The 27,586-nt window shown below is 42.5% G+C and overlaps 1 protein-coding gene across 2 annotated transcripts; it reads right to left on the minus strand.

Annotated features, from left to right (window-relative positions):
• Positions 1-3,854: 3,854 nt before the first annotated feature.
• Positions 3,855-27,270, minus strand: CKAP2L (cytoskeleton associated protein 2 like). 2 transcript variants are annotated; one of them, XM_066267685.1, is made up of 9 exons: positions 27,178-27,270; positions 25,887-25,953; positions 23,613-23,664; positions 19,008-20,230; positions 15,494-15,701; positions 10,905-11,060; positions 7,748-7,811; positions 6,228-6,420; positions 3,855-4,907 (listed from the first exon to the last, which is right to left on the minus strand). In XM_066267685.1, exons 1-9 carry the CDS (start codon positions 27,206-27,208, stop codon positions 4,682-4,684), a joined length of 2,220 nt encoding a protein of 739 aa, XP_066123782.1. In that variant the 5' UTR covers positions 27,209-27,270; the 3' UTR covers positions 3,855-4,681. The 2 variants fall into 2 exon arrangements, with proteins under 2 accessions (XP_066123782.1, XP_066123783.1); XM_066267686.1 differs by lacking the exon at positions 3,855-4,907 and having other exon boundaries at positions 6,245-6,420; positions 10,888-11,060.
• Positions 27,271-27,586: the final 316 nt, after the last annotated feature.

The following is a 27,586-nucleotide window of genomic DNA, read 5'->3' on the forward strand; positions in this document are numbered from 1 at the left end:
CACCTACCATGATGTTGCAAGAAGCCTGTTTTTCCTGGTACTGGGTCCAATAAATCTTTCCATCCTGGTATTTCCAACAGGAAGGGTAGCAATGCACATGCCAGCGCCTCATCACCGGGAAGGTGCTGTTGTATCCTGAGGCTGCTTTGGGGTCATTTGGAGAGCAGGGTCAACTTCAAGCTGAGCATGCTGTGGGACTAGGGGGGTGGAGGAGCTGCTCTGTATGGTATGAAACCCTAGCCTATACTTGTTCTGATGTCACTGTTACTTGTGTCATCTGGGATATATGGAGGCTTAGAATGAATGTATCTGCATTTGAAATGACAACATGAACTCTTGATGAAATAGGTCTGTGACAGAGCTCACTGGTGGCATTTTCTGTGGATAAACAAGGGACACATTTGGAATATCTGAAGATAAATAAGGGGCAGCAGGCTGTGCTGTCTAAGTGCACCCTCATTTCTTATATTTGCACTTCGGGTCTAGAGCCACCCAGGCAAGGGCCAGGTAACCACAGCCTGAGTCTTTAACCTTAGATTCTATTCATTGGGAGAAAGTAGCATTTTATCAGGAAAGAGCCGAGGTCCTGCTTTTCTGGAAAGATGTTGCAATATGTTCAGTAGATGAGTCTACAAAAATCAAATCTTAGAATTCCCTTCTGAGGTAGAGAATGCAGAAGGGCCTGGGAATGAAGAGCCTGGCAGAAGAAGTCGAGGGGCTCTGAGGGAGTGTGCAGTGTGGGCCGGGGGCCGGGGCAGAGCCTGCCAAGTAAGGGAGGTGGCAGGGATGTTCCCAGGCTCTCCTGCTTTCCTTCTGCCCGAGCACCCTCGCCTTTTCTTAAACCTGCGCTTCCCTGCCTCCCTGATGGCATCGGTTTCTTCTCAGTCCCTCTTCTGTGAACTCTTCTCAGGAGCATCACATTTCTACATTTGTGACTCTAACGCGCATCCTCCCTAGACTCTTGGCTCCCTGTAGTCAGGTCATTTGGCTCGTCATTGTATCTGGCACCTGGATCTACAGTGTCCTCCATTTTACTGAGTGAACCATGTCACCTGGTTCATTACCTTGGGTGGGCTTGTGGAACCTCAGGAGAGAGTGCCTTCCCACTGCCTCTCCTCTTCCCTGGCTGGAGTGTGATGGTGGCTGGCAGCCATCCTTGGCCGTGAAGAGGGCAGAACGATGCCAGATGCGGCGGGGCCTGACTCCATGAGCTCTGGGTTGTCTCACTGGGACTGTGTGTGGAGCTAGTTACTGCAGCCGAATCAGCCCTGAGCAGTCAGAGAGAGCGGAGAGGCAGCCCAGGGTATTGGCCTCACAGTCCAAAGGTGATTTGGTGCCCATTTGTATAATAAATGAGTTTGATAAATTAGGAACAGTTGAATTTCTCAATTTGTTCTTCCCTCATCACCATGGGAGTCTTTAATTCTTACTTTAGAGATAGGAACTGAAAACTCTGGATTTGGAGCCTGGCAGCCTGACACTTTGTCAATTACTCTGCTTCCACACCTGTCATAAGGCTCCTGTCAGGACCTAGTGAAGTGACATTCATAGACATTTCCTATCTCACTGTGTGAATGCTAGTCAGGGTTTCCCCTAGTAATGGACAGAAACCTAAATTAAACTGCTTAGGAAAGGGGACTCACTGTCTTACACCACAGGGAAGTCTAGGGCGTGATTGCTCCAGGGTTCAGCGAGGGGTTCGAATGAGTGCCCTGGCTAAACCATGTTCTCTCCAGCTCATGTTTCCCTGGTGGCAGCATTCTCTGGCAGGTTTTTTCCTATGTGGTTATAAGACGGCTTACCCTAAACTTGATTTCCATCTTTTCAGCAACTCTACCAGGAAGACACTCTTTCCAACAGAAGTCTGGGAAATGAGTCTCACTGGTTCTGATGGAGACAGCCTCATCCTCTAGCCAGTGCCACTGGCTAGGAGATGCTGGGCCTAGCTGGCCAGACCTGGGTCCTCTGCTCTCTCTGGGGTGGAGTCCACACCCTACAAACCATGCCGACTGTGAGTGGGAGAGATGGCCCTAGGAAATCGGGGTGGTTTTACTAGGACTGGGGGCCAGGCAAGCACAGACACATTTTATGGCATGAGTACATGGCACCTAGTAGACAGTAATGTGAATTGTCATTCTGTACAGCGATGCCAGTACAGAGTCTTACTTGCTTCCATTCCTTTAAAACTGTCCTTCCCTCATTCTTCAAAGAAGCTGTTCCTATACAAGGTGAGAATGTATTTCTGCCAAGGCTCCGCCTTCATTACAACCCTGTGAGTCTTCCTTCCTGGTGAGGGCCTGCCTTCTTCCTGCCCACTCTCCCCCATTTCTAGGAAGAGCTATTTACCAGCAAGTCATGAGAATCTACAGCAGGGGTCCCCAAACTTTTTACATAGGGGGTCAGTTCACTGTCCCTCAGACCGTTGGAGGGCCGGACTATAAAAAAAAAAAACTATGAACAAATCCCTATGCACACTGCACATATCTTATTTTAAAGTTAAAAAACCAAAACGGGAACAGATACAATATTTAAAATAAAGAACAAGTAAATTTAAATTAACAAACTGACCAGTATTTCAATGGGGACTATTGGCCTGCTTTTGGCTAATGAGATGGTCAATGTCCGGTTCCATATTTGTCACTGCTAGACGTAACAAGTGATATGACATACTTCCAGAGCCATGACACGTGCGTCCTGTGTCACCGGAAGTAGTACTGTACATGAGTGACGCCGCGCTTTGCGGCACTGCCATATACAGTACTCCAGGAGCACAGGATGCATCCTGTGCTCCTCTCACTGACCACCAATGAAAGAGGTGCCCCTTCCGGAAGTGCGGCGGGGCCGGATAAATGGCCTCAAGGGGCTGCATGCAGCCTGTGGGCTGTAGTTTGGGGACCCCTGATCTACAGGGTGGTTTCCTGCAGCTGCTGTGCATCTATGATCCCTTCCACACCCTTCTGTATCAGGCTGCCCAGTCTTCAATCTGTCACTTTGAAAACCACACACTGTTAGACACCAGTTCAACCTGCACTTGCTAGTACCCGAGTGTTACTGTTGACATCTGCAAAGAACAGGTGACAAAGAAAATGAGGTCATCCTTTGAGAACTGAGGACAGTGATTCTGAGATGTAAAATCCTGAGGCCTGGGTGGGGGTGGGTGCTGAGTGGCAAGGATAGACCATTCTGGAAGCCAGAGAGAGAGTGGACATGCAAAGGTCGTGCAGGCCCATCCCGAGGACCGGGGAAGCAGAAGTGGAGTGCCTGCTGCCTGTGGTGAGGACCTTTCTAACCCGGAGGGGTCTGCTCAAGGCTCTGTCTGGTGATTTTAAATATTTAACTTATCTAACTCCCATTTTCAGATTTTGTGATCTCTAAGCAACCACCTGGATACTTGGTGGCATCACAGGTAAAGTGAGTCTGTCTAAGGGGAGGAAAGGGCTGGCTATGCAGATTCCTGGATTTTGGCTGTGGTGATAATCTACTTCTTATTGAAAGTTAATCTATAGTATTTACATTATGATCATATAGCTCAGTTTCATGAACCTTGTTAGTATAAACCTGATCTAGAGATGGATCTGCTTCTCTCACAATGAGAAAGTCTGGTTCCTAGTGAGGCTGATGGTCAGACCCTGCCCAAAGTGAGTTCTCCAGGGTAACTGATGTCCCATGAGGACTCTGGGGAAGCATCCTGGCGTTTAATTCTCTAGGCCAGGGGTCTCAAACTCGCGGCCCACGGGCCGCACAAAATTGTTCGGTGGGCCGCAAGTTTGAGACCCCTGCTCTAGGCCAAGCCAGCATCACTGTTTTGTTTTGTTTTTTTGTTTTTTTAAAATAAGATAAATGAAGAAGCAGGAATAAACAGAATTTAATGTTCTTTTTTGGTTAAATACTTAAATATTAAGGAAGCAAAAATTCAAAGTATGTTGATTAGGGTACTACACATTATATTTACATAAGTGATTCTGACTATATCTTCCCAAGAAGGTAAGGAAAGGCAACCTGCCGAGGCTCTGGGGCTCGCCCTTCTCAGGTCCCAGGGATCCTGGCAGAGCAAAGAACTTGAGTGCAGACCAAGTGTCCCCTCCCCACTCCTCTCCCTGTTCCCTATTGTTGAAAGCATTTCTCAATAACAAATGCAAAAATTAGATTTGGATATAAGCTAGATAACCATCTTAATTCAGGATTGTTTCACTAGGAGACCTGGCACAGAAAGGACTGAATTACCCATCTCAAGGACATGGTGACTGGAGGCAAAAGTCACATGTAAATTATTGCTGATCTCTGAGCAAAGGCATAGCAAGTATAAACTCCTCTGTAAAACAAGGGGATTTGACAGATGGCTGGCCATGTCCCATGTGATCTAAGCTCAGTCTGTGATGGGAGGGGTAGATGTAGGAGGGGAGGGTTATGAGACTGTGGCACTGACCTTGCAACACCCTCACCATGCCTGTGCTTTAAATTCACATTCAGCAGAGTGAAATTTCTGTATGCGTTAAAACCGGCCAACTACAGTCTTAAATAAATAAGCTAAAGTCCTTCCTGTGCATATACAATTTGACAGCAAGCCCTGCAAGCTACTTTACAAGTCCCGAGTCTGTGTACATGACAGTTTTTTCCAGGTCAGCTGGACAAGGGCATTTCTTATCTCTAAAATACCTTTTTAATAGAAAGTATTAAGAAATTATGATTCAAGGATTTGAAACCCTAATGTTACAGGCAAAGCCTCATTTTTACGGAATATAAAACACTCTGTTTCTTCTACTTCTAACAGCTCATTAAGAGAAGCCACCACTAAATCATGGTCCTGCAGCATTTCTGGGTAGCGGGATACCGCTCGCTCGATCCTCGCAGACCGCCGGACGGGAGTGATCAACTTCATGTCCTGCACCTCTGACATTCCACATATTCTGAGAGGCAACAAGAAATGTAGTCAAAGCTTTATCACTTCTTTTGAAATTCTACTTACTCTTTTATTTTTTCTTATTCTAATAATAAAACAAAATAGATATTTCAATGTAGGCTGATACAGGAGTAATGTCTAGAACAGCTCTCGTCCTAAGATGGCCTTTATCTGACTGTCAGAGCAAACGGGTGGTGCCTACCTGCTCTTGGCCCAGGAAGGAAGAGCGAGTTACTCATGAAGAGTAAAGTGTGGTTTTTATTTAAATTCAACTACTTGGCAGTTTGTTCAAAAGAGTGGGTCGGTTTAGAGGAAATTTGGCCTAACCCCCAATAGGATTAGATGAAATCTAAGATTCTTTCTAGTTTTAACAGTAAATTATTAAAAAAACAAAACAAACAAACAAAAATAAAACAAAAACATTTTTAGGCAGTGAACTAAACCACATATTGAAACTGAAACAAACTGGACATCTTCCTTGTAAATTTAAGTGTTCCAGTAAGAGGTGGCCTGGGGAAGTGCAGACATTCCCACACAGTGTGTCTGGTCTGCATGCCACACGGCCACTACTGTGCTGGCCTAAGCAGGGCCAGAGCCCCATCTGCTGCACACTTGTGAGTGGACTGTGTGGGACATGGCATGTCTGTGAGGAGCTTAAGACTAGAGGAGGTGCTCTGTGCTTTCTAGGGAACTAAAGTACAGGTGGTAGTCCTGGGGCTCCTGCTTGGAAGTCTTTCAAGATTATGAACAGAGATTGACGTTACATTAATGTTTTAGAAAATGACTCTGCTGCCCTGACATGTTCCTTACATTACTATGGATTCTGCCTTAAACTTATACTTGTTAAAAAGCCAACTGTTATTCTGAGCAGTCTATAACCAGTACCACCCTCCTTATTCTTTTGGGGCTGCTCTCTGCCTCTCATCTGCACAGCTACAGAGGTTGCCTCTGTTGGCTCTCTGTGCCCTTCCCCAATCTGTGCTGGGTTGGCAGGAAAGGAAGGTGGGGTTTGCAAGTGCAGGACCAGTGAGGGTCAAGAGCAAGGAGAAATCCACTCTACACCCTCGTGAGTCCACCAGCACTGCCCTCATCACAGGCTAGTTCTCATGTGGGCTGTGGGAGATGGGGAGTGAGTGTGCACAGCAAAGGCAGAGGTCTCTGTCTGTTCCAACCCTGCCCAGCCCTCGGCTCCTGCATTCAATGTCAAGAATGGATCAGACCACTTGGTCCTATGAGGCAGAAGGTATCAAAAACTTGCCGGTACTCGGATCTGTGGAGAACTAGAATTGGACCTGTGAGTACAAAGCTGCTTTAGGGGGGTGCTTACCTGGGGATGGGGGCGACCTGTAATTTGATACCAGGGTGTATATCCTGTTCTGCCTTAATTATTTGGGATGTTACTGGAACCTGTTCTCTCTTTTTTGGAGAAAGGTAAGACTTTTTTCCAGATTCCATGTCCCTGGACAGCTCTTCTATGGATGTTATATTAGTTTCAGCAACCAAAAACTCAGAGGCAATTCCTGTGTATGCAAGGTCAAGGAAAACAAGATTTAGCATTTAGTACTTAACCAAAAATCAAGTCAATGAAATCCTTGTTACATATACAATGATTTTCTCCTGGACCCTAGATACTAAAAGGGGGAAATTGCCCTGAAGTGGGACTTACCCCGTTTGCTGCTAAGTTCCACAGCAGGGCCTGACTACAGCAGGCTGCTTCTGACCAGCACACCACCCTGCCCCACCCTGCCAGCTTCTGGCCTCCTTGCCCCTTGAGGATGGGTCACTCTGCACACAGCCACGCTCTTATTCACTCTCCAGGGAGTTCTCTTAGCTAGCCTTTGACTCTTATACCACACCCTGGGTCAATTTTCTTGACTCATGAGGGTTAACTCATTTGACCCAATCGCCTCCTTATCCAGGATGACCATATGGCTATGGCCTTGGCAGTGGGTGAAAAACATCCTGTGTTAACCCAATTTGCATGATAGCCCAACCGCAACACCAAAATGAAAGGAAGGAAATTAGGCTGAGACAGGCAGATATGGTGACTAGAGGCTGAGGCCCAAGACAGGTCAGAAGGGGTGAACAAGGAATAAGACATGGATTCCTGACTCTCTTCAACCTACTGAAGACTATTGCCATATATAGAAATAAGCCCCTGAATTTTAGCATCATTCCCAGGAAGAGTGCCACTCATCATATCTGTTCTGTTACTTTATTCCCAAAAATAATGTGTTAGTAGCTGTAATTTCACAACTTGATTGTTCCCCAAAGTTAAATCTACTCTTAAAGGAAGATTTGTCACCTTCTAAATTCATAAAAATAGTCCATTTTATGTTCTAAAGGTAGCTTGTTTCTTTTCTGTTCATATGACAAACAATGTAAGTTACTATAACATGCCACTCACTGTACAGTATTTCTCAGAGAAGAGCCTTCTAGAGGTCTGACCAATGACAGGAATGCTTAACTACATGCAGAGTCCTGCCACGGTTATTTTAAACGAGATAAAGTGAATTTGGATGTAAAAGTGTTGGTGGGTGTATTATGAATAAATATATGATGTAGGCCAAGGCTTTTTCTCCCTTCTGCCTCAAAAGAGCCACTTGTCTTCTCTAACCCAGGCCTCGGGAAGAGGACGCTCTTGTCCAGGCTGCACAGTGCTGAGCAGTACATTTACTTGCACCGACAAAAATCAGTCAGCCCATAAAACTGGCTGAGAGGGCCAGACCATGGAAACCAAGAGCTGAGAGGCATTTCAGAGGACTTCTTTTCTTTTTTCCTAGGTGACCCTTAATGACTTTTACTTGTAAGGCTAAAGGAATGAATTTAAGTACAAAATAGTAGTACCGTCTCTGGTTCTGTTTGAGTTTTGCAAAATATTAAGAACAACTTCCCGCAACTCTTGTATTGGCTAGAAGGAAGGAAAAAAAGACATAAACAGTATTAAAAACATTCATGAAAAAAATAATCTAAGGAACTCTGTGTAATATTAAATGAATTTCTTTTTATTATAAAAAGGTTTTCTTTTTTTAATCTCTTGTCTAAATGTAAATAACATTTAAAAAGTTTCAGACTTATGGCTCCATGGAAAAATGAAGAAACAAAGAAAATGTCGGTTAAATGCTTTTATGTTTGGCATTAACAAAGAGGTGGATTGATGGAAAGTTGTCTATAATGAAATTGTTCTAAAACAAATTAACTCTATTGACTTATATGATCCCATTGAGAATGTGTTCCCATATAAATATTCTGGCCCAAAGATATAAAGATAGTCATACAGAAAATGTGGCATATATTTTTAGAGTTGTCTTACTTAATTTTGGTTTTCATCATAAAAGTCATATGCCTCACTACAAAAACACAAAATCATCAAGAGGTCAAACTTAAAAAAATAACAAAAAAGTAATTTTCTATAAAAATTAGCTGAGGCCCTGGCCGGTTGGCTCAGTGGTAGAGTGTTGGCCTGGCATGCAGAAGTCCTGGGTTCGATTCCCGGCCAGGGCACACAGGAGAAGCGCCCATCTTCTTCTCCACCCCTCCCCCTCTCCTTCCTCTCTGTCTCTCTTTTCCCCTCCCGCAGCCCAGGCTCCATTGGAGCAAAGATGGCCCGGGTGCTGGGGATGGCTCCTTGGCCTCTGCCCCAGGCGCTAGAGTGGCTCTGGTCGCAACAGAGCAATGCCCCGGAGGGGCAGAGCATCGTCCCCTGGTGGGCAGAGCATCGCCCCTGGTGGGCGTGCCGGGTGGATCCCGGTTGGGCGCATGCGGGAGTCTGTCTGGCTGTCTCTCCCCGTTTCCAGCTTCAGATAAGTATAAAAAATTTTAAAAAAAGAAAAAAAAAATTAGCTGAGAGAGTCTGACCAGGCAGTGGCTCAGTGGATAGAGCTTTGGCCTGGGATGCTGAGGACCCATGTTTGAAAACCTGAGGTTGCCGGCTTGAGTGTGGGTACACCATTTTGAGCATGGTGTCACTGGCTTGAGTGTGGGATCGCAGACATGACCCCATGGTTGCTGGCTTGAGCCCAAAGGTCACTGGCTTGAGCAAGAAATTACTGACTCAGCTGGAGTCCTCCAGTCAAAGCACGCATGAGAAGCAAGCAATGAACAACTAAGGTGCCTCAACTATGAGTTGATGCTTCTCATCTCCCTCCTTCCCTTCCTGTCTTTCCCTCCCTCTTTCTATCTCACTAAAAAAAATAAATAAATAAAAATAATAGCTGAGAGATCCTTCTAAGGTAGGCAAGCCATGCCTTAAGGCAGAGCATCTCAAATGAATAGCACATTTTCTCAGGAACAATGTATCTGGAAGCTGAGTTTCTGACCTGGACTCTGTATCAAATAAATAATTGGTATAAACTGACAACAGGGCATAAAAATAAAGCTATCCACACACCCTTTTTCTTTCTTTCTTTTTTTACTTTTTAAGTGGGAGGAGGAGAGATAGAATGAGACTCCTACATGAGCCCTGAATGAGATCCACCTGGCAACCCCTGTCTGGGGCTGATGCTCGAATCAATGGAGCTATCCTCAGTGCTCAGGGCTGAAGCTAGAACCAATTGAGCCACTGGTTGTGAGAGAGAGAGAACAGGGAGAGGGAGGGGAGAGAAGCAGATGGTCGCTTCTCATGTGTGCCCTGCCTGGGGATTGAACCCGAGACGTCTGTATGCTGGGCAGACACTCTTATCAACTGAGCCAACCAGCCAGGGTGTATCCACACATTTTAATAAAACCTAAAATGCTTTAGCTTAAAGAAATGGAAAGAAATGTACAGAATACACTGCAAAAAGAATGAATTATATAAAACATTCATCAAGTGTCTTTTACATTTTTATAGGCTTCTAGTTAAAGATGATGGATTGGAAATATTTATTTCTTATCCCTCTTAAAACTCTGATTAAAAAATAACAAATCAAAAGCAGGTCCTGGACAGGGAATTATTATATATTAAATACTCAGAAAACTACACAATTAATTTCAGGAAAAGTAGAAAGTTGTGCTTGAAAGGCAAAGCAATCACAGTATATCCTACATGGCTCCACATACTCATATATTTCTTACACATTCTTTACAGTGTGAACAAGGAACAGTGACAAGACTTTCCATGACTCTAATGGAAGCATTAGGATGACACAGGTGTGCCAGGGTCATAGAGGGGTGTGTGTGTGTGTGTGTGTGTGTGCGCGCGCGCGCACACACGCTTAAGGATTTGTGCAGGTATGTGTAAAAGAGGTTAAATCCAAATTTGCATAGCTGGGAGTCCACAAAGCATGTCTAAAACTGAAAAATCAGGAAATAGCATTTATGTTATCTGAAACTGAAAATATAATAATCAGTTTGTTCTGGGAAGTGGGAAGTGGGAAGTGGGAGGTGAGGAGAGCAGAGGCCTTACTGAAAGAACCTTCTCAAACTATTTGTTTAAACTATGTGCATTTACAACTCTGATTCTGAACAATCATGAAACATATATGTATTAGAAATACATGATGACACAGAAAGCAACCTACAAGTGAAAGAGCATAAAACTATTTGATTTTTTTGTTAAAAATTATTTAGCAATAATAGTTTTACTAGGTTTTAGAATTAAAAGGAATTACATGCAATGGCTCTGAATTATTGATTTATGGATTTTGATGTGTTGGGTTTAATGTATTTTTAAGTTCTTTATGGTGAGGTATGACCTTATAAGTATTGATATTGATGTTATGTTATAACTAGCTATGCTATTACTTTCCATAAGTGCATAGTTATACAGTAAATGTTAAGTAAGACACATTCACTTGACAAGAAAGTGATTCTATTAGTTTACATGTGACATTTATACCACTTCTTGGGTATAAATATTTTAATTAAAATGTTCATAAGGGACATACTGTACCTTCACATTCTGTGTATAAGTTTGTGAAATGAATTAGAAGTTACATTACATTATATAACTGCTGTACTGCAAACAACAGAACTCAAACGAGAGAGAATTTTCAAGAAACACCCACCCAAGATATATACTCACTGTTGCTCCATTTCTAACTGCCTCTTCATATAGTCCGATAACATCAAAGGTGCCTTTACTTGCCAAGAACTTTGCTTTGCAGATCCAGAATTTAGCAAATTTTTCAGCCTCAGGAATACTGGACAATATAGTAAATGCTTCATTAGAAAGCACACCCTGGAAAGAGAAATACCTGTTGGAAATTATTACTGTCTCACTGTTATGTCTCCTGTTATTAGCATAGCAGGTATGTAGAAATCAGTCTGTTCAATAATTACTTTTAATTTTACTGAGAAACAGTTTACAAACAATAAAATATACCCAATTTAAATAGTACATTTCAATGAGTTTTGACACTGATTATTAAATTTGAAGAGTTACATGAGAGAGAGAAAAATGTCTATCATAGCTGAAGGAAGGAATATGTCTTCCATTTTTATGTGGCGCAACACCAAAACAAAACCAAACAAACCCCAGAGTAGTCAGCATTCACAACAATGTGAACACTGAATAGTGACCAGACTCCATGCAACTCTAACAGAAGCATGAAGGATGGCACAGGTGTGAGAGAGTCACAGGGGTGTGTGTTGGGGATCTGTGCATGTCTATATAAAAGAGGGTTAAATCCCACAAAAAGGAATTTTAAAGTAGCCTCACTGGTTTAAGGTGTCCTCTGGCTTATAGCCAGAGTGGGCAGGGAAATGGACCAGGAGGCACATGGGCCAGGTACCGGTGTACTTAGCTGAGCGGCAGCTCCTCCTCTTTCCGAGGCGGAAGTGGACACAAAGATCAGCTCACAGTCAAGAATCACCAACACTACATGAGGAGGCATAAACTCACCAACCAGAAGAATAAACATAGCAGCAAATGGCCAAGGGAGCAAAGAGGAGTAAGTTTAAGAGTGCTGCAGTCAGTCTCTTCAGGGTGATAAGAAAACGTGGATATGAAACCAGATGGGCTGCATGGAGGAGAATACACACAGGACAGAATGGTGGCTTGGATATTGCTGAAGAATAAATGGGAGCTGGAAATCCAGCTGTGGGATTTACCCAGAACCTAGAGCCACAAACAAAGAAGTGGAAAGTGTACAAGAAAAGGAAAGAGTTTGGAAAGATTCGTCTATTATGCAGAAATTCAATATTGCTTAAGGAAAAACAGAGAGAACAAAGTTGAACAGACACTCAAAGCAGTTACAGAAGAAAATTTCCAAGAACTAACCAAGGATACCAGTGTTCAGACTGAAAGGTCCATGCTTAGAAAACCATACTTAGAAAACCAAGGTTATAGGAAAATCCTAGCCTGACCAGGTCGTGGTCCAGTGGATAGAGGGTTGATTTTGGATGCTGAGGACCGGGATTCGAAATTCCAGGGTCACAGGCTTCAGTGCAGGATCATAGACATGACTCAATGGTCGCTGGCTTGAAGCCCAAGGTCGCTGGCTTGGGTTTAGCCCCCTCGCCCCCTGTCAAGGCATGTATGAGAAGCAATCAATGAACAACCAAGGTGCCGCAACTACAACTTGATGCTTCTCATCTCTCTCCCTTCCTGTCTCATAAAAAAAAAAAAAAAGAAAAAAAAAGAAAAAATTCTAACTGCTTCTAGAGAGGGAGAAAAAAATTATCTACAGATGAACAAGAATAAAACTGACATGAACTTTAATAAATCAACAACTTCAGATGCAAGAAACAAAACTCAAAATTTCCAGGGAAAACAATTTGAATTTTGAAATTTCCTCCAACCAAACCAAGATTTCAGCATGTGGGCAAAATAATGACATTTTTATAAACATAAGGACTCAGAAAGTGCACCATTAAAAAACCATGAGGTGACTAATGAATAAACTTCAGAACTCAAGTGGAAGACTTGAAACAAAAGTAACTTCGCCTGACCTGTGGTGGCGCAGTGGATAAAGCGTTGACCTGGAAATGCTGAGGTCGCTGGTTCGAAACCCTGGGCTTGCCTGGTCAAGGCACATATGGGAGTTGATGCTTCCAGCTCCTCCCCCCTGTCTCTCTCTCTCTCTCTCTCTCTCTCTCTCTCCCTCTCTCTCTCCTTTCTAAAATGAATAAAAAAAATTTAAAAAAAATTAAAAAAAAAAGAAACAAAAGTAACTTCATGAAAAATCTCATACCATGCACAGCATGTTTGAACTTAAATCTACCACTTTCTTTTGTTGTGATTTTAATTTATACACTTTATAAAGTAAATTGGATCAAACAAAGAAATGAGGGAAAATCAAAAAGAATTCATATAAACTGAATTACAAAATAAAACGGCAGGTGTAAGTGTAAGCATATGAGTAATTATAATAAATGAAAATGGGCTAAGTTGTTTCTTAAAAGCAGAGAATTTCATATTTGGTTAAAAAATTCAATTGTATGTATTCCTATGAGATATACTTCTAGAAATTAACAAGGATGGAAAAATATTTTCTCTACAAAATTTAATAAAAACAAAAAAGCATGTGTAGCAAGACTAACATATGATAGAAGAGGAAGCAAAGTAAGTCATGAGTCTTTAAGTTCCTAACAAGAGAACTGAAAACAAGGTGATGGAAGGAGATTGGACTTTGGGTGGCGAGCACACAATGGTGTACACAGATATCGTGGTATAAAGTTACCAATAAATTTAATCAAAAATTTAGGAAGTAAAAGTTTGACAGGAATACAAAGAGAAATCATCAGTCACAGTGTCAGTGAGAGACTTTGGTATATTTCTTTTGGAAAGCAGCAGATGAACTAACAAACACAAATAATGGTGTTATTTAAATTTTGAAGTTTATTCTAATAGAATTTTCCATTTAACAGAGAATACAGCCTGGCCTTTGGTACCGCAATGAATAAAGCATCGACCGGCTACACTAAGGTTGCTGGTTCCAAATTCTAGGCTTGTCTGGTCAAGGCACATACGACAGCTATCAATAAACAACTAAAGTGAAGCAACTATGAGTTAGTTGATACTTCTAAGTCCCTACCCCTCTCTTCTCTCTGTAAAATCAATAAATAAAATCTTAATAAAACAAAACAGAGAATAAATATTCTTTTCAAACACTTTTGGAACACTTACCAAGACAGATCAGACATTAAGACCAGAAAGAAAATGTCAACAAATTCCATGCAAAATATTAGAAGCTAAAATAGCCAGGAAAGAAATGACACATCTGAAAGTTAAAAGATACTTTTCAAAGATAACTTCGGGTTTAAAAAAGTGCTAAAAATGGAAACCTCAAACTTTTTAGAAATGAGCAACAAAGAGAACATATGTTGGTTACTAGGCTATGATAGTCTCTTAGCTCCAACCCTCTGTTCCTCCTCTACTTTGTGTCTCAGGGGCTAGAATTTTGTGAACCACCATCTGCTGAGGACAGCTCCCCACTGGGCTCTGCCAGTATGGGGTGGGGAGGGAGACTACAAAGCTGGAGGGGAGAGGGGACCTCGTCTTCCTCTTTGTCCTTATCTCCCAGCAATGGTCCTTCACCTTGGCAACTGGTTCTACCTCCCCCATTTTCCTGGCAATCAGAGACCCTACTCACACCAGTGAGGAAGCACCCTTTTCTCAAGGTCTCAGCCCAGCCCTGCAGGGCAGCCTCCAACTGTGTGGCACTAGCTTTTGATGGGCAGTATTCCTTTTTAGAACTGGAGTCCTATTCCCACCACGGTTTGTCTCTCCTAGCTTTTAGGTCTGATACTCCCAATATCTCCTGTTTTCCTGGACCCATGGAGCAGCACCCATGTGCCTCTGATGATCCTGTCACCATTTTTGTGCACACATACTCACAAAGTATTGTCATGTTCAACAGCCAGCACCTTCATCTCTTTTTATGTGCCAGAGTCACAAGTGCTGGGGACTTTTTGTCTCTGGGAAGCCATTAATCAGTGCTGTGTCCTTGATCAGGACCAACTCTGAAATGCATGACTCACATTGTCCTCAGAGCTTCTTGTGGATCTGTGCCACAGTTACCGTCTGTGGACCTTGATGGATACACATCCTGCTTGGCCTCCTTCCTTTATTGGCTCTACATCCCACTCCTCTGTCTTCTTGGGAGCCTCTTCCTAATAAATTACTCTCACACAGATTCTCCTCTTGTGGATGCTTCTATGGAACTCATGTAAGATACTGTGAAACCTAATACCACATTCTTTCTATTACAATACCTGATGTGGTTTCTGTTTTTCTGACTTGACTGGTAAGGAACATGACCTATCAAATCTGAAAGGACATGATGGCCAAAGCTAAATTTAGAGACACATTTATAGAATTAAAATGTATTTTTAAGAAGATAAGACTAATATAAATATCTAAGCTTTCAATGAAAATAACTAGAAAAGAATAAACATAAAACTAGATGCAGACTTAATATAAGAGAAAAAATAATAAAAACCAATGGCCTTTTAAAAAGATTAATAGAGAGCTCTTTAGCAAGTTTGATTGGCCCAAGAAATAAAAACCCTAAATAGACAAAGGACCATGAACAAAATTGAAAAGATACACACAAAACTATCCCTCACAATGAGTAACTAAATTTCTGTTTAGACAGGTTATTTCCCCTATACTATATTTAAGAAAAATGTCTCTGGGTCACAACTTTGGAGGTTACCCCCCTCACTCACCCCTTCGATGACCTGCAGACACTTAGTCAGAGTGCTGTCAATTTTATCGGACAGTTCAAGCTGTGCTTTCCTTTCTTCCTCTTCTTTTTCCATGCTTTTCCAGAATGAAATATTCATTTCCTCTATTATTTTTCTTTTTGTTTTAAGTTCCATTGGAGGTCGCTTATACATTTTCCCCTTGGATTTCTGCCATTCTTCCAGCTGTTTCCTGTGATACAATTGATGTGGAAGAATGGTTTTAGGGTTTTGGGTACATAGTCAGGCTTCCAAGTATATGATATGCACAGATTAAGAACTATTACTGGACACCTTCAACGATAGACAAAGTCAGGTGACAGGAATTAAAAACAATTTACAAATGGGTAAAGGCAGCAGTGGTTGCCCCCTTACCCCCTTCAGAAGGCAGAGGCATTACTAGGATTCGAAGTGGCTAGCATCTCGGTCTTCAAATCCCTTGATTTTAACATTATTCATTATTTTTCTCTGAAAACTTTCATTTTACCTGTATGCTACCTCTGACACTTGCCTTTCACTTCTGAGATCACTAAGCACTCCATTTCTCTTATGACAATCTTTTTATCTGCCACTGACCCACTTTACCCAGTTTCTTAGCCTGCTCCTGACCACACATGATCCCCTTTACTCTAAACAAGACTAATAATTTCAGTGCTCTTTTAAAAAGATGGTGTCAAGTCCTAATCCTGGCTCTCCCCCACTGTTCACAGGCTCCACTCCTACTTCTGAGCAGCCAATAGACTGCTGCTGAGGGAGGCACCAAGACATGTGGGCCCGAGTGTGGATGTAGATTTGCTAACTTCTTTGAATTACCACTAGTTTATAACTCACAAATGTACATTTCAGCCCAGATCTCTCCCTGCTGTCCCAAACTGTAAAACTCACAGGCTAGTTGATATCTTTTATTTGATGTCTGACAGGCATTTCAAATTTAATATTGTCCAAAACAATGCTCTTAATTTTCATCTCTAGGTCTGTCCCTGCATTAGTAATAGAGTCCCCATCTTCCTAGTTGTGAGGGCCTAAAACTAGAAGTTATCTTTTTTTTCTCATTCAAAATTACTTTGTATTAATTTCAGGTATACAGCACAGTGTTTAGACAATCATATACTTTACAAGGTGTTCCCCCAACTGGCATTGTACATAGTCATTATAATATTATTGACTGTATTTCTTACACTGTTCCTTCTATCCTCATGACTATTTTGTAACTATCAATCTGTACTTTTCAATCCCTTCACCTTTTTCCCAGTCTGCCAAACCCTCTACCCTCTGGTAACCATCATTTTGTTCTCTGTTTTTTTATTTATTCATTTTAGAGAGGAGAGAAAGACAGAGAGAGAGAGGAGAGAGAGAGACAGAGAGAGAGAGGAGAGAGAGACAGGAGGGAGGAGGAGTTGGAAGCATCAACTCCCATATGTGCCTTGACCAGGCAAGCCCAGGGTTTCGAACCAGCGACCTCAGCATTTCCAGGTCGATGCTTTATCCACTGCGCCACCACAGGTCAGGCCAACAAATATGCTTTTTAATCTACTCATCTATTCATTTGGCTGCTTCCAAATCCTGGCTATTGTAAACAGCACTGCAATGAACATAGGGGTGCCCACATTCTTTCAAATTAGTGTTTTGCATTTCTTCAGATATATTCCCAGGAGAGAAAACACTGGTCATAAGGCAGATCCATTTTTAATTTTTTGAGGAAATGCCATATTGTTTTCTACAGAGGCTGCACCAATCTGCATCCCCACCAACAGTGCATAAAGATTCCCTTTTCTCCATATCCTTGCCCACACTTGTTGATTTATTGATGACAGCCATTCTGACAGGTGTGAGGTAATATCTCTTTGTGGTTTTAATTGCAATGCTCTAATGATAGTGGACATTGAGCATCTTTTCATATGTATATTGACCATCTGTATGTCCTCTTTGTAGAAGTGTCTATTGAAGTCCTTTGCCCATTTTATAATTGGATTTTTTTTGTTTCTTTGGTAGGAGCTGTCTTTGAGCAGTGCTTTCTTTTCCTACATCTCACATGCCATCGTATGGACAGTACTGCTCCCATCTCCACCAGCACCATCCTACTCCATAACACTGCCACTTTCTCCCTGAAATGTTGCAGCTCTCTCCTAACTCATTCATCCCTTCCTGCATCCATCCATTCTTTCTTTTTTTTTTTTTTTTGTATTTTTTGGAAGTTAGAGTCGGGGAAACAGAGAGACAGACTCCTGCATACGTCCCACAGGGATCCACCAGCATGCCCATGAGGGGCAATGCTCTGCCCATCTGGGTTGTTGCTCCGTGGCGCCCAAAACCATTCTAGCATCTGAGGCCATGGAGCCGTCCTCAGTGCCTGGACCAAACTTGCTCCAATGGAGCCTTGGCTGTGGGAGGGGAAGAGAGAGATAGAGAGGAAGGAGAGGGGGAAGGGTAGAGAAGCAGATGGGCACTTCTCCTATGTGCCCTGACCAGGAATCGAACCTGGGACTTCCACAAGCTGGGCCGGTGCTCTACTGCTGAGCCAACCGGCCAGGGCCCTTCCTGCTTTCATTCTAACCCATAACAAATTTACCCTGTGCACAAGTATCTAGAGCCATGATGGCGAACCTTTTTATAAAAACCACCCACTTTTGCAGTGCTGGTCAACCTGGTCCCTCCCGTCCACTAGTGGGCATTCCAGCTTTTATGGCGGGCCAATCGCAGCTCTGTTTGGTTAATAATAGTTCCTGGGTCATTTTTAGCTTTAACCCTGAAAAAAGAAGACTTAAAGCAAATATATCAAATATTGAGACTTGATAGAGTTAAGTGATACATGTGCATATTATAAATTATTCTCTGTAATTTTCTATGTGCTTGAAGCAGAATGGTTGAGTGAGGAGTCAGGGTTGCAGATGTAGATGACTCAAGAAGTCCCCACAGGATGTGAAGGTGATCTGGCTGCAACATCTATCACCCCATTGATCGCCAGGGTTGATTCTGCTGATCTGGCTGGCTAGGTGGGTGTCCCCTTCCTCTCTCACCACTCCATGTGCGTCCCCCCTGAAGCTGCATGCTCAGTCAAAGAGGATGACCTTCCCCAAAAGAAGTCCCCACAGGTGGAACAGCAAGGGAAGAGGGCTTGGAGGAAGTGGGAAGGTGCTAGTCCCTTGTCAAGTAGACCAGGGGTTAGGGTTTCATCCAGAAAAGTAATCGAGGAAAAAGGAATGAGAAACTTCCATAAGTCTAAGCAGGCAAAGTTTTGGAAAGTTAGTAAGGCAGACAGAAACAGTCACCTCTTAAAAAGGTGAATTTTACTGGATGTTACTGAACATGTGTTCAGTAAGGTAGACTAGGACATGTCTTGGGTCTGGTATGTTCTGCTCGTGCAGTAACAGCATGTGACTGTAACTTAGCTCCACCTGGTCTTTCATATTTATTCCAGACCTATTTTCTGGCCAACTGCTCCTGATGGGCAACTTGCCTAATTATCTTAAATTTCAACTTTGGAATGAAAGCAACATACCTTCGATCCTCTGCTGTGATCTTCTTAACATCTGGGTTAGTCTGGGACCCATTTGGGACTCCTCTTCCATTTATAGCTATGCCACCAGCTTGAGTTTTGGAAGCTGTCTTATCTAGGAAATTGTTCTGGAGAAGAGACCCTTTCAACTTAGAGTCCAGGGTCCATGCTTTCTGTTGACAGCTGCTTCTCTGTTTATTCCCCTTGGCTATACTTATGCTTGGGGTCATGGAAGTGACTGACATAAAGCTGCCAACTGCCAGGTGAGGTCTTTGGCTCACATGCTTGGATTTCTGCTGCACACATGATGTCCGAGGTCTAGAGCAAGGGTGAGTGGGTTTCTGGTCTTCCTTAATGTTTTGATGCCTATGGTTAGGTTCACTCTGAGGTAGGCTGGGACATGTCTTGGGTCTGGTATGTTCTGCTCGTGCAGTAACAGCATGTGACTGTAACTTAGCTCCACCTGGTCTTTCATATTTATTCCTATTAATGTTTATACACTTCATGTCCTTGACCTCTTGTTTCTTTGATGCTTGAGTCCTATTCAGGGTCTCAACAAAGTGAGAGGGGATTGTCTTTGGGGATTTAGCTCCTAGTTTCAGGAGTTGCTGTGACTTTACTGGTGGGATCCTGGTTTGTGTTTCTCCAACAATTTGTTTATTAGCTCTGTCTTTCAGAATAACATGTTTCAATGGATTTTTACCCAAGGCTTGTTTAGGGGCCAAACTGCTCTTGGTTTGATTGTAACAGCAATTCTTTGGTTTACTTTTGGTCCATAATTGAGGATATGGCACCTTCTTAGAGCCCAGTAAGGTTTGGGGTGAGTTCTCTTTGTTCATCTCTTTTAGAAAGTTGTGTAAGGACTCACTATCACCATCGACATTGTCCACAGAGTCTATATGTGCAGCATGCTCTTGACCTGTCACCTGCTGCTTTGCAGCTTTCCGTTCTTGTGTACTAAGTGAACCCACAGTTTTCCTGGACGGCTCTCCAGCGGATGATTCAGCTTTGTGCTGTTGCTGGTGACTGCTGGAAGGCTTACAGTTTGGGTTAGAAGAAACACATCCTAAAGTCAGCCTTTTGCCCAGAGGTTTTGGTGGCTCCAACTTTGGCTTCTGGGACCCCATGATACTGGCAGGTCTGGGATGAAGTTTATTGCTGATGGGTCTTGCAGCTCTGACAGGCAAAGCAACATGCTTGGTAACATTCTTTTGGGGTCTAATAGTCTAAAAAGACAAAGAAAAATATCAAAAAGTAAATTCATAAGAATAGCTATCTTTAAAATGAAAAATATTTTATTTAGAATTTCCCTTAAGGAAGTTGAAACACGAGAAAATAAAGGCTCACGAATAGAGGATTTTTATAATGAGTTCCTACTGGAAATACACCAGAATCTTTTAGCTTGATAGAATTAAGCAGAGAGGCAGTGAACATACAAAACTTACTGTTTAAAAACAAATCTGCCAGGCCCTGGCTGGTTGGCTCAGTGGTAGAGCAAAGGCCCGGCGTGTGGAAGTCCTGGGTTCAATTCCCGGTCAGGGCAGACAGGAGAAGTGCCCATGTGCTTTTCCACCCCTCCCCCTCTCCTTTCTCTCTCTATCTCTCTTCCCCTCCTGCAGCCAAGGCTCTATGGGAGCAAAGTTGGCCTGGGCTCTGAGGATGGCTCCATGGCCTCCACCTCAGGTGCTAGAGTGGCTCTGATTGCAGTGGTGCAACACCCCAGAGGGCTGAGCATTGCCCCCTGGTGGGCATGCTGGGTGGATCCCGGTCAGGCACATGTAGGAGTTGTCTGTCTGCCTCTCCCCCTCTCCTGCTTCTCACTTGGAGGTGGGGGGAAATAAGTAAGTAAGTAAGTAAGTAAGTAAATAAAAAATCTGCCTCTACCAAGCAAGTACTTGCTGAATGCCCACTATGTCCCAGTGAAGTGTCTCTTTGAGGGACCCTGGAAAGATATACACACAGTATACTTATGTTAGGGTATCACCCAAGTTCTTCGTAGTCCTTTGGTAGATGTTGGGAGGCCTGAGACACTTCAGAACAGCTTTCTGTAAGTGTCCAATATCACAGAAGTTAGTGATATTTTTGAACCCAGGATGGGTTTTAACTTTAGATTCTATGTTCCTAACAAGTAATGTTTCAATCATGATATTTAATTTTGTATAAGAAAGGTAAGCACTAGGTTATACAGAACTTGTCAAGAGTTACTATGTAAACTTTGTGAGTATGTAAAGGAAGTCTGTAACATAGCCACTTAGTATTAAGGGCAAGGTGATGCCCACTCTGGCACTGTATGGGCATGTGTGGTGTTCCTGGGGTGGGGCAGAGACTACACCACATGACTAGAGCTGGATTACTTCTTGAGACTCAGTGTTCATATCTACCTCTGATCTCTCCATTATCACTTATTGCTTGAGGCATGGAGGATGGTATCAAAGTATGCTATTCCTTAGTTGTTGTTTTTTTATGACATTAAAAAAATTGAGAGATATAATTTGCATCCCATAAAAATTCAAAGTGTACAAATAGTATATATATTCACAAGGTTGTACAATCATTGCCACTAATTCCAGAACACTTTCATCACCTCAGAAAGAATCCATACTTCTTAGAAGTCACTCTCTATTGCCCTTTCCCCTTGTACCCTGGCAACCACTAATCTACTTTGGTTCTACAGACTTGCCTATTCTGGACATTTCATATAAATGGAATCATATAGTATGTAACCTTTTGTGCCTGTTTTCTTTCATTTAGCATTATGTTTTCGAGATTCACCCATGTTGTAGCATATATCAATACTTTATATCAATACTTAATTTCTTTATTTTTTAAATTAATAAACTTTTTAAAAGCTGTTTTAAGTTCAAATCCAAACTGAGTGAAAAGTAGAGAGTTCCCATAGACCCATTATATCCACACATGCATTTTATTACTTTTTATGGCTGAATAAATATTCCATTAAACCAGTGGTTCTCAAAGTGTGCGCCAGGGCACACTGGTGCGTCCTAGAAGATTTCCAGGTGCACCCTATGGTATTCTAGAGAAACATGTGCCTGTTGGGGACCAAAAAACCAACAGGGTTTTTGGAGTTTAGATTTTTGGGGGACACAGGTATGGGGAATTGGCTATAAGCTGACAGTCTGCCCAACCTTCCACCTCACTTGCCTGATTAGGTTGCAAAGGCTGTTAAGCTGTGGTGCTGGATTGTTTATACTACCCCCCATGTTCCCCAGAAAGACTGGAGGCAAGTTTCTTCTATCCTTTGGTGTAAAGTTAAGATGATATGTAGGGGGGGTTTTCTGCACTCAACACAATTAAGAGTAAAAAGAGAGGGATTCTTCAATGTATTGATGAGGAAATGAGAATTTGCCTTTTAAATATATGCCCAAAAATTGAAGAAATTGCTAGGACACATCAGGCTCATGTTTCTTATAAACACAAGAATGAAAAAACTTAACACATTTGTGCCGGGACCTGCTGAATTTACTAAATCTTACTAAGAATGTATCTATATATATAAAAAGATAACTTTTTTGTCGTTTTTAAATTTTTTAACCCCTCTTTTTTATAAATTCTAAAAAGCATAACTCAAAAACTGTAACATAAAAATGTTTTTTAATGTCAGAATAAATTTAATTTTGTCATATTTATTTTGTTTAATTACCATAAAAGCATGCTTGGACTTTATATTTTTTTCTTCAATATTTGACTTAATTATTATAACATATTTCTCAGAAATTTGTATATAGTATGCCTACAATTATCTGTAGGATTTTAAATGCTCCCCGACTTCAAAAAGTTTGAGAACCACTGCATTAAATCTTAAGTATGTTGTAATCCTTTTCCATTCTATCCACAGTCTAGCTGAATGGGTAGTATATTCTCATTAAGCAGCATCCCAAAGTGGTTCAGACCATGGCTCTGAACTCTGTCATATAATATTTATTTATCTTGTGACTCAGTTCCCTCATCTACAAAATGGGGCTACTAACAGTACCTACCTCACAAAGCTGTAAGGACTCAATGAGTTAATACAAGTGAGAAAAGTAGACACATGGTAGGTGTTCAATAAAGATTAGCTATGAAGAAACCAAAGTTCACTTAAAGAATTTTTTTTTTTTGGTTAAAAAAACTGAATTATAATATGCTGCACTTTTTTTCCCCCCCTGCAAAAGAGAGAGAGATGGAGGGAGAGAGACAGGAAGGGAGAGAGATGAAAAGTATCAACTCGTAGTTGTGGTACTATTTAGTTGTTCATTGATTGCCTCTCATACATGCCTTGATGGGGGGAGGGGGACTCTTGCCAAGCCAGTGACCTTGGGTTCAACCCAGTGACCATAGGATCATGTCGATGATCCCGTGCTCAAGCTAGTGACCTGGAGATTTCGAACCTGGGACCTCAGTCAGTATTCCAGGTTGACACCACTACCACCGGTCAGGCTAATATACTGCATTTTTCAAAAAACAATTCTGGCCCTTATAAACTGTTCTTATATTTATGAGATGTATTTGTGCAAAACATTTTCTTTAGATTGCTAACATTTTTATTATTTCTTTTTACTAGTCACCCCCCAAAAATGGATCTTTTAAAAAAGACTAATTTCTACTTACAGATTTAGAAGGCAGAGGATTTGAGCAATTATTCTTGGCTTTTAGATAAGGCCTATAAAAGACAAAATAAGATTCTTAGTAAAGAAGGATTAACAAAGCTTGGGAAGTATTGTGAGTAAAAACAGAATTTTAAATCATTAACATTTCTGTACATGGTAAAATAATTCAAAATTATGTTCAATGACATCTCCTTATTCTCCCCTCCTTAGTCCTGTTATTCCATTTTTCGGAGACCACAACTGCTCTTACTCACTGATCTGTAATCCCTTTGGAGATGTTCTATGCATAAACATAAACAATATTAATGAAAAATGTATTTCTCTTTATATTTGCACAGTCTTATTCATTCCAACATCATTCCTGGAATACCACAATGTGCCAGGAATTAGAGATAAAATACCAAACAAGTTTAAAAAAACTTGTTTTGAGTATCTTCAAATAATAAATTTTCAGGGGAAAAGTGATATAATTTAAAAAAATGGGCACATATAAAATCTAGCTAGTGAGACAGAAAATGCAAAAAAGGACAGGACAGGAGAGGAGAATTTAGAAGGGCACAATCTCCATGGATCGAAAGCAAGTGCCAGGCTAATAGAGACTTTGATCATGACTTGATGCTTGTTTCTCACATCTTGAATGTAGGCCCTGGGAGGCCAGACTGCTCTGTCTTGTTGAGCATCATGTCTTCAGAGCCAAGAGAGATACATTATCCAGGTATTAAATAAATATTAGTTGAATAAACATATTAGGTTTACTTAATTGAGGAAATAAGAGTTGAATAAAAACCCAAAGTAAAAAGAAACTAAAGGGTGAAAGCTAACTTTGTAAAAATTCATTTTGTAAAAAGATGTTTAGCAACCCAAGTGGGCAGAAAATTTATTAATGCTCAGAGGAAGGATAAATAACATAACTAAGACGGCAAGATGTTGACAAAAGATAAAAGTGAATCAGTCAAACCTATATATAATTTTATTAACCTATGTCACCCCAATGAACTCAATTAAAAGATAAAAATAAAAGTACAAAGGGCAAACAAACAAAAAACAACCAAAAATGAATCAGTAATATCATGTCTCCCTTAAGAGTAAGTGCTGGCCCTGGCCGGTTGGCTCAGTGGTAGAGTGTTGGCCTGGCGTGCGGAAGTCCTGGGTTCAATTTCCGGCCAGGGCACACAGGAGAAGCGCCCATCTGCTTCTCCACCCCTCCCCCTCTCCTTCCTCTCTGACTCTCTCTTCTCCTCCCGCAGCCAAGGCTCCATTGGAGCAAAGTGGCCCGGGCGCAGAGGATGGCTCCATGGCCTCCGCCTCAGGCGCTAGAGTGGCTCTGGTCACAACAGAACAACGCCCCAGATGGGCAGAGAATCGCCCCCTGGTGGGCGAGCCGGGTGGATCCCGGTCGGGCGCATCTGGGAGTCTGTCTGACTGCCTCCCCGTTTCCAGCTTCAAAAAATGCAAAAAAAAAAAAAAAAAAAAAAAAAGAGTAAGTGCTAAGATAGTGATTTTCGATGGGTGTGCCATGAGAATTTTTAAACATGCAATATCTGACTGTTTAGTCAGGGGCAATGACTCCTTGCCTTAGACTGTCAAATTAAAAAATGACAATAGCCAACACAACTATAGCTATCTGGTGTGTACGAATCAAAATTATACCTTTTTTTTGTCAGATTGACAAAAAATATATATTTTTGGCGTGCTGCAGAATTTTATTCCAATATGTGCCTTGACCAGGCAAGCCCAGGGTTTTGAACCGGCAACCTCAGCATTTCCAGGTTGACACTCTATCCACTGCACCACCACAGGTCAAGAATTTTAGTAATTAGTTTAGGTGTGCCATGAGATGAAAAAGTTTGAACATTGCTGTGCTAAAAGTATGACCAAAGAGCACATGAGGCGAAAGGATGTTCATGTGCTGCTACAGAGGACTGAACCATGGTCATTCAACCCATTGACCAAATATTGCCTTTGCAAGAATTACTTTCCCAGGAGAAAAAGCAGGGACAGGAAAAGCTTCTAGCATGGTAGGTAATACTGTTGATCCTCCCCTCCTTCCTTTGCAGACTGTCACAATAATATGCTTAAATCTTTGCATATTATTGCACTATATGCTACTGCCCAGAGGTGTTGTCATGCTGGAACTGTAATGCCCTTTTTCAGTTACCATAGAATGCCAATGTAGTCAGAGTAGGGCACAAGCATAAGGGCTATGCTTGAAAGGGCTTTACATTGCTATGAGCAACCAGGACAAGAGTCATATGACTGCAGGAGACAAACTCACTTGCTGTTTTGGCACTTCAGTTTCCCCTTGGCTGCCAGGTACTCCTGGAGCTTTCTCTGCCGCTCTTCTGCAAAACAGGCAAGCACACAACAGAACTTCAGCTCAGGATTTAATCAGTTCATTCATATTTTAAAGGATGACATTTTAAAGCAATGACTTCAGCTTTGAATCATGCCTCCAAGTTAATATCAACATTAACTAAATTTATATGCCAGTCCCTACTTAAGCTCTTCACTCTTTATTTACTTTAATCCGCACACCAATTCTATAAGGTTTTCTACAGCCGGAAAATTAGAGTGTATATGAAATGGTCCAAGTTACTCAGCTAATATGTGGCAAAGCCAGGATCTGAAACCAAGTTTATCCGACCCCAGCGCCTTGCTCACGCCACTGTTCTGGGCTACAATATATGCTTTGCATGAAGAAATTCTGTTATCGGCCCACCTGAGCTGGAGAACCAGGTCTGGTCTTATATTTTTCCCAATCGGGATGATTTTTGCCTACTAAACCTTACATGGTTTCTTTTGGGAATACGGACAAAATACCTATCTATATGGTGATTTTCTAAGCAAGGCGAGGAGATGAAAGTCATTATTTCTGCTTTCAAGTTTCAGTGTAGTAGTGGAGATAAACACAACAATTACAACGCAAGGCAAAAATCTAGGTGCCATCAGAGGGTTAAAGAAAGAATTATGGGAGTTCAGAGGCAGGGAATGAGGGGAGTAAGTAGCTGGAAAAGGCTACAATTCGGTAATGGCGAGAGAGAGAGAGAGAGAGAGAGAGAGAGAGAGAGAGAGAGAGAGAGAGACTGAGGGGAACCGGAGCGCGCCAGTGGACCGAAAGGCTGGCGGGGACGCCAGTCCTGGGACGTCTAGCACTTTACCAAATCTGTCGCAGCTGAGCCACCCCAAGGGGACAGAGGTGCCCAATGTCACGGGTCGGGCCGTTAAATGAAGCGCCCAGGACGCGTCACGTCAACAGGTGCCACCACCGACACCGTCCCAAACCTGGCGCACCTACGGGCGGAGGCCAGGGCCGCTGTGCAGGTTGGGCCGGCGGGGCCACGCCGGACCGGGGTGGCGGCCGCCTGGCTCCTCCTGGACGTGCACCCCCCGCGGGACACTTCTGCGGAGCTGCTTCAGGACCTGCTGGAAAAGTGCCTGCGGGGTCCGAGGACTCCCTGCGTGTCTCAGTGGGGCCCCAGACGCCTGATGCGGACACCAAGGCAGGCGAGGCGGAGGCATCCTCCGCGGCAACAGCCCGCCGCGCTTCCCTGCGCCGGCGCACTCACCTACAGCTGCGGTGAGCCCAGACCGCACCATAATGGCTACAGAGGACTGTCGTACGCGACAGTTACTCCTCAAAGGTGCAACTGCTGTTGAGTACTTTCTTGGCCTGCTCTCATTGGCTACCAAGGGTTTGAAAACCACCAATAGGAAGTGGAGGAGGGCGGGACGAAAGAAAGTAGTGAGATAGTAGCTTTGCCGTTGGCTCTCCTCAGGGCTTTTTGATTGGAGGAGCGAGCTGCCCGGGCGACTTTGAAAGCAACGGGTGGCGGGCGTGGTGATGCTAGAGCTGCCATCCGGGGCACAGCAGGCGACCTCCTACCTCCTGTCATACCAGTTAGTAGACTACGCTAAACTCCAAACAGAAGCAAAGAGAGCATTTGACAAAATTCGGTATCTCTTCATGATAAAAAC

Source organism: Saccopteryx bilineata, chromosome 3, assembly GCF_036850765.1.
Source record: "Saccopteryx bilineata isolate mSacBil1 chromosome 3, mSacBil1_pri_phased_curated, whole genome shotgun sequence".
Taxonomy (NCBI): domain Eukaryota; kingdom Metazoa; phylum Chordata; class Mammalia; order Chiroptera; family Emballonuridae; genus Saccopteryx; species Saccopteryx bilineata.

Bases quoted from the DNA above. Each gene is read 5' to 3' on its own strand.
- CKAP2L (XM_066267685.1), bottom strand. From the start codon at position 27,208: ATGGTGCGGTCTGGGCTCACCGCAGCTGTAG. The intron at 25,954-27,177 runs GTGAGTGCGCCG...CCTGTTTTGCAG, and splicing joins TGGGCTCACCGCAGCTGTAG to AAGAGCGGCAGAGAAAGCTC. The intron at 6,421-7,747 runs GTACTACTATTT...TTGCATACACAG, and splicing joins CTCAAACAGAACCAGAGACG to GAATTGCCTCTGAGTTTTTG.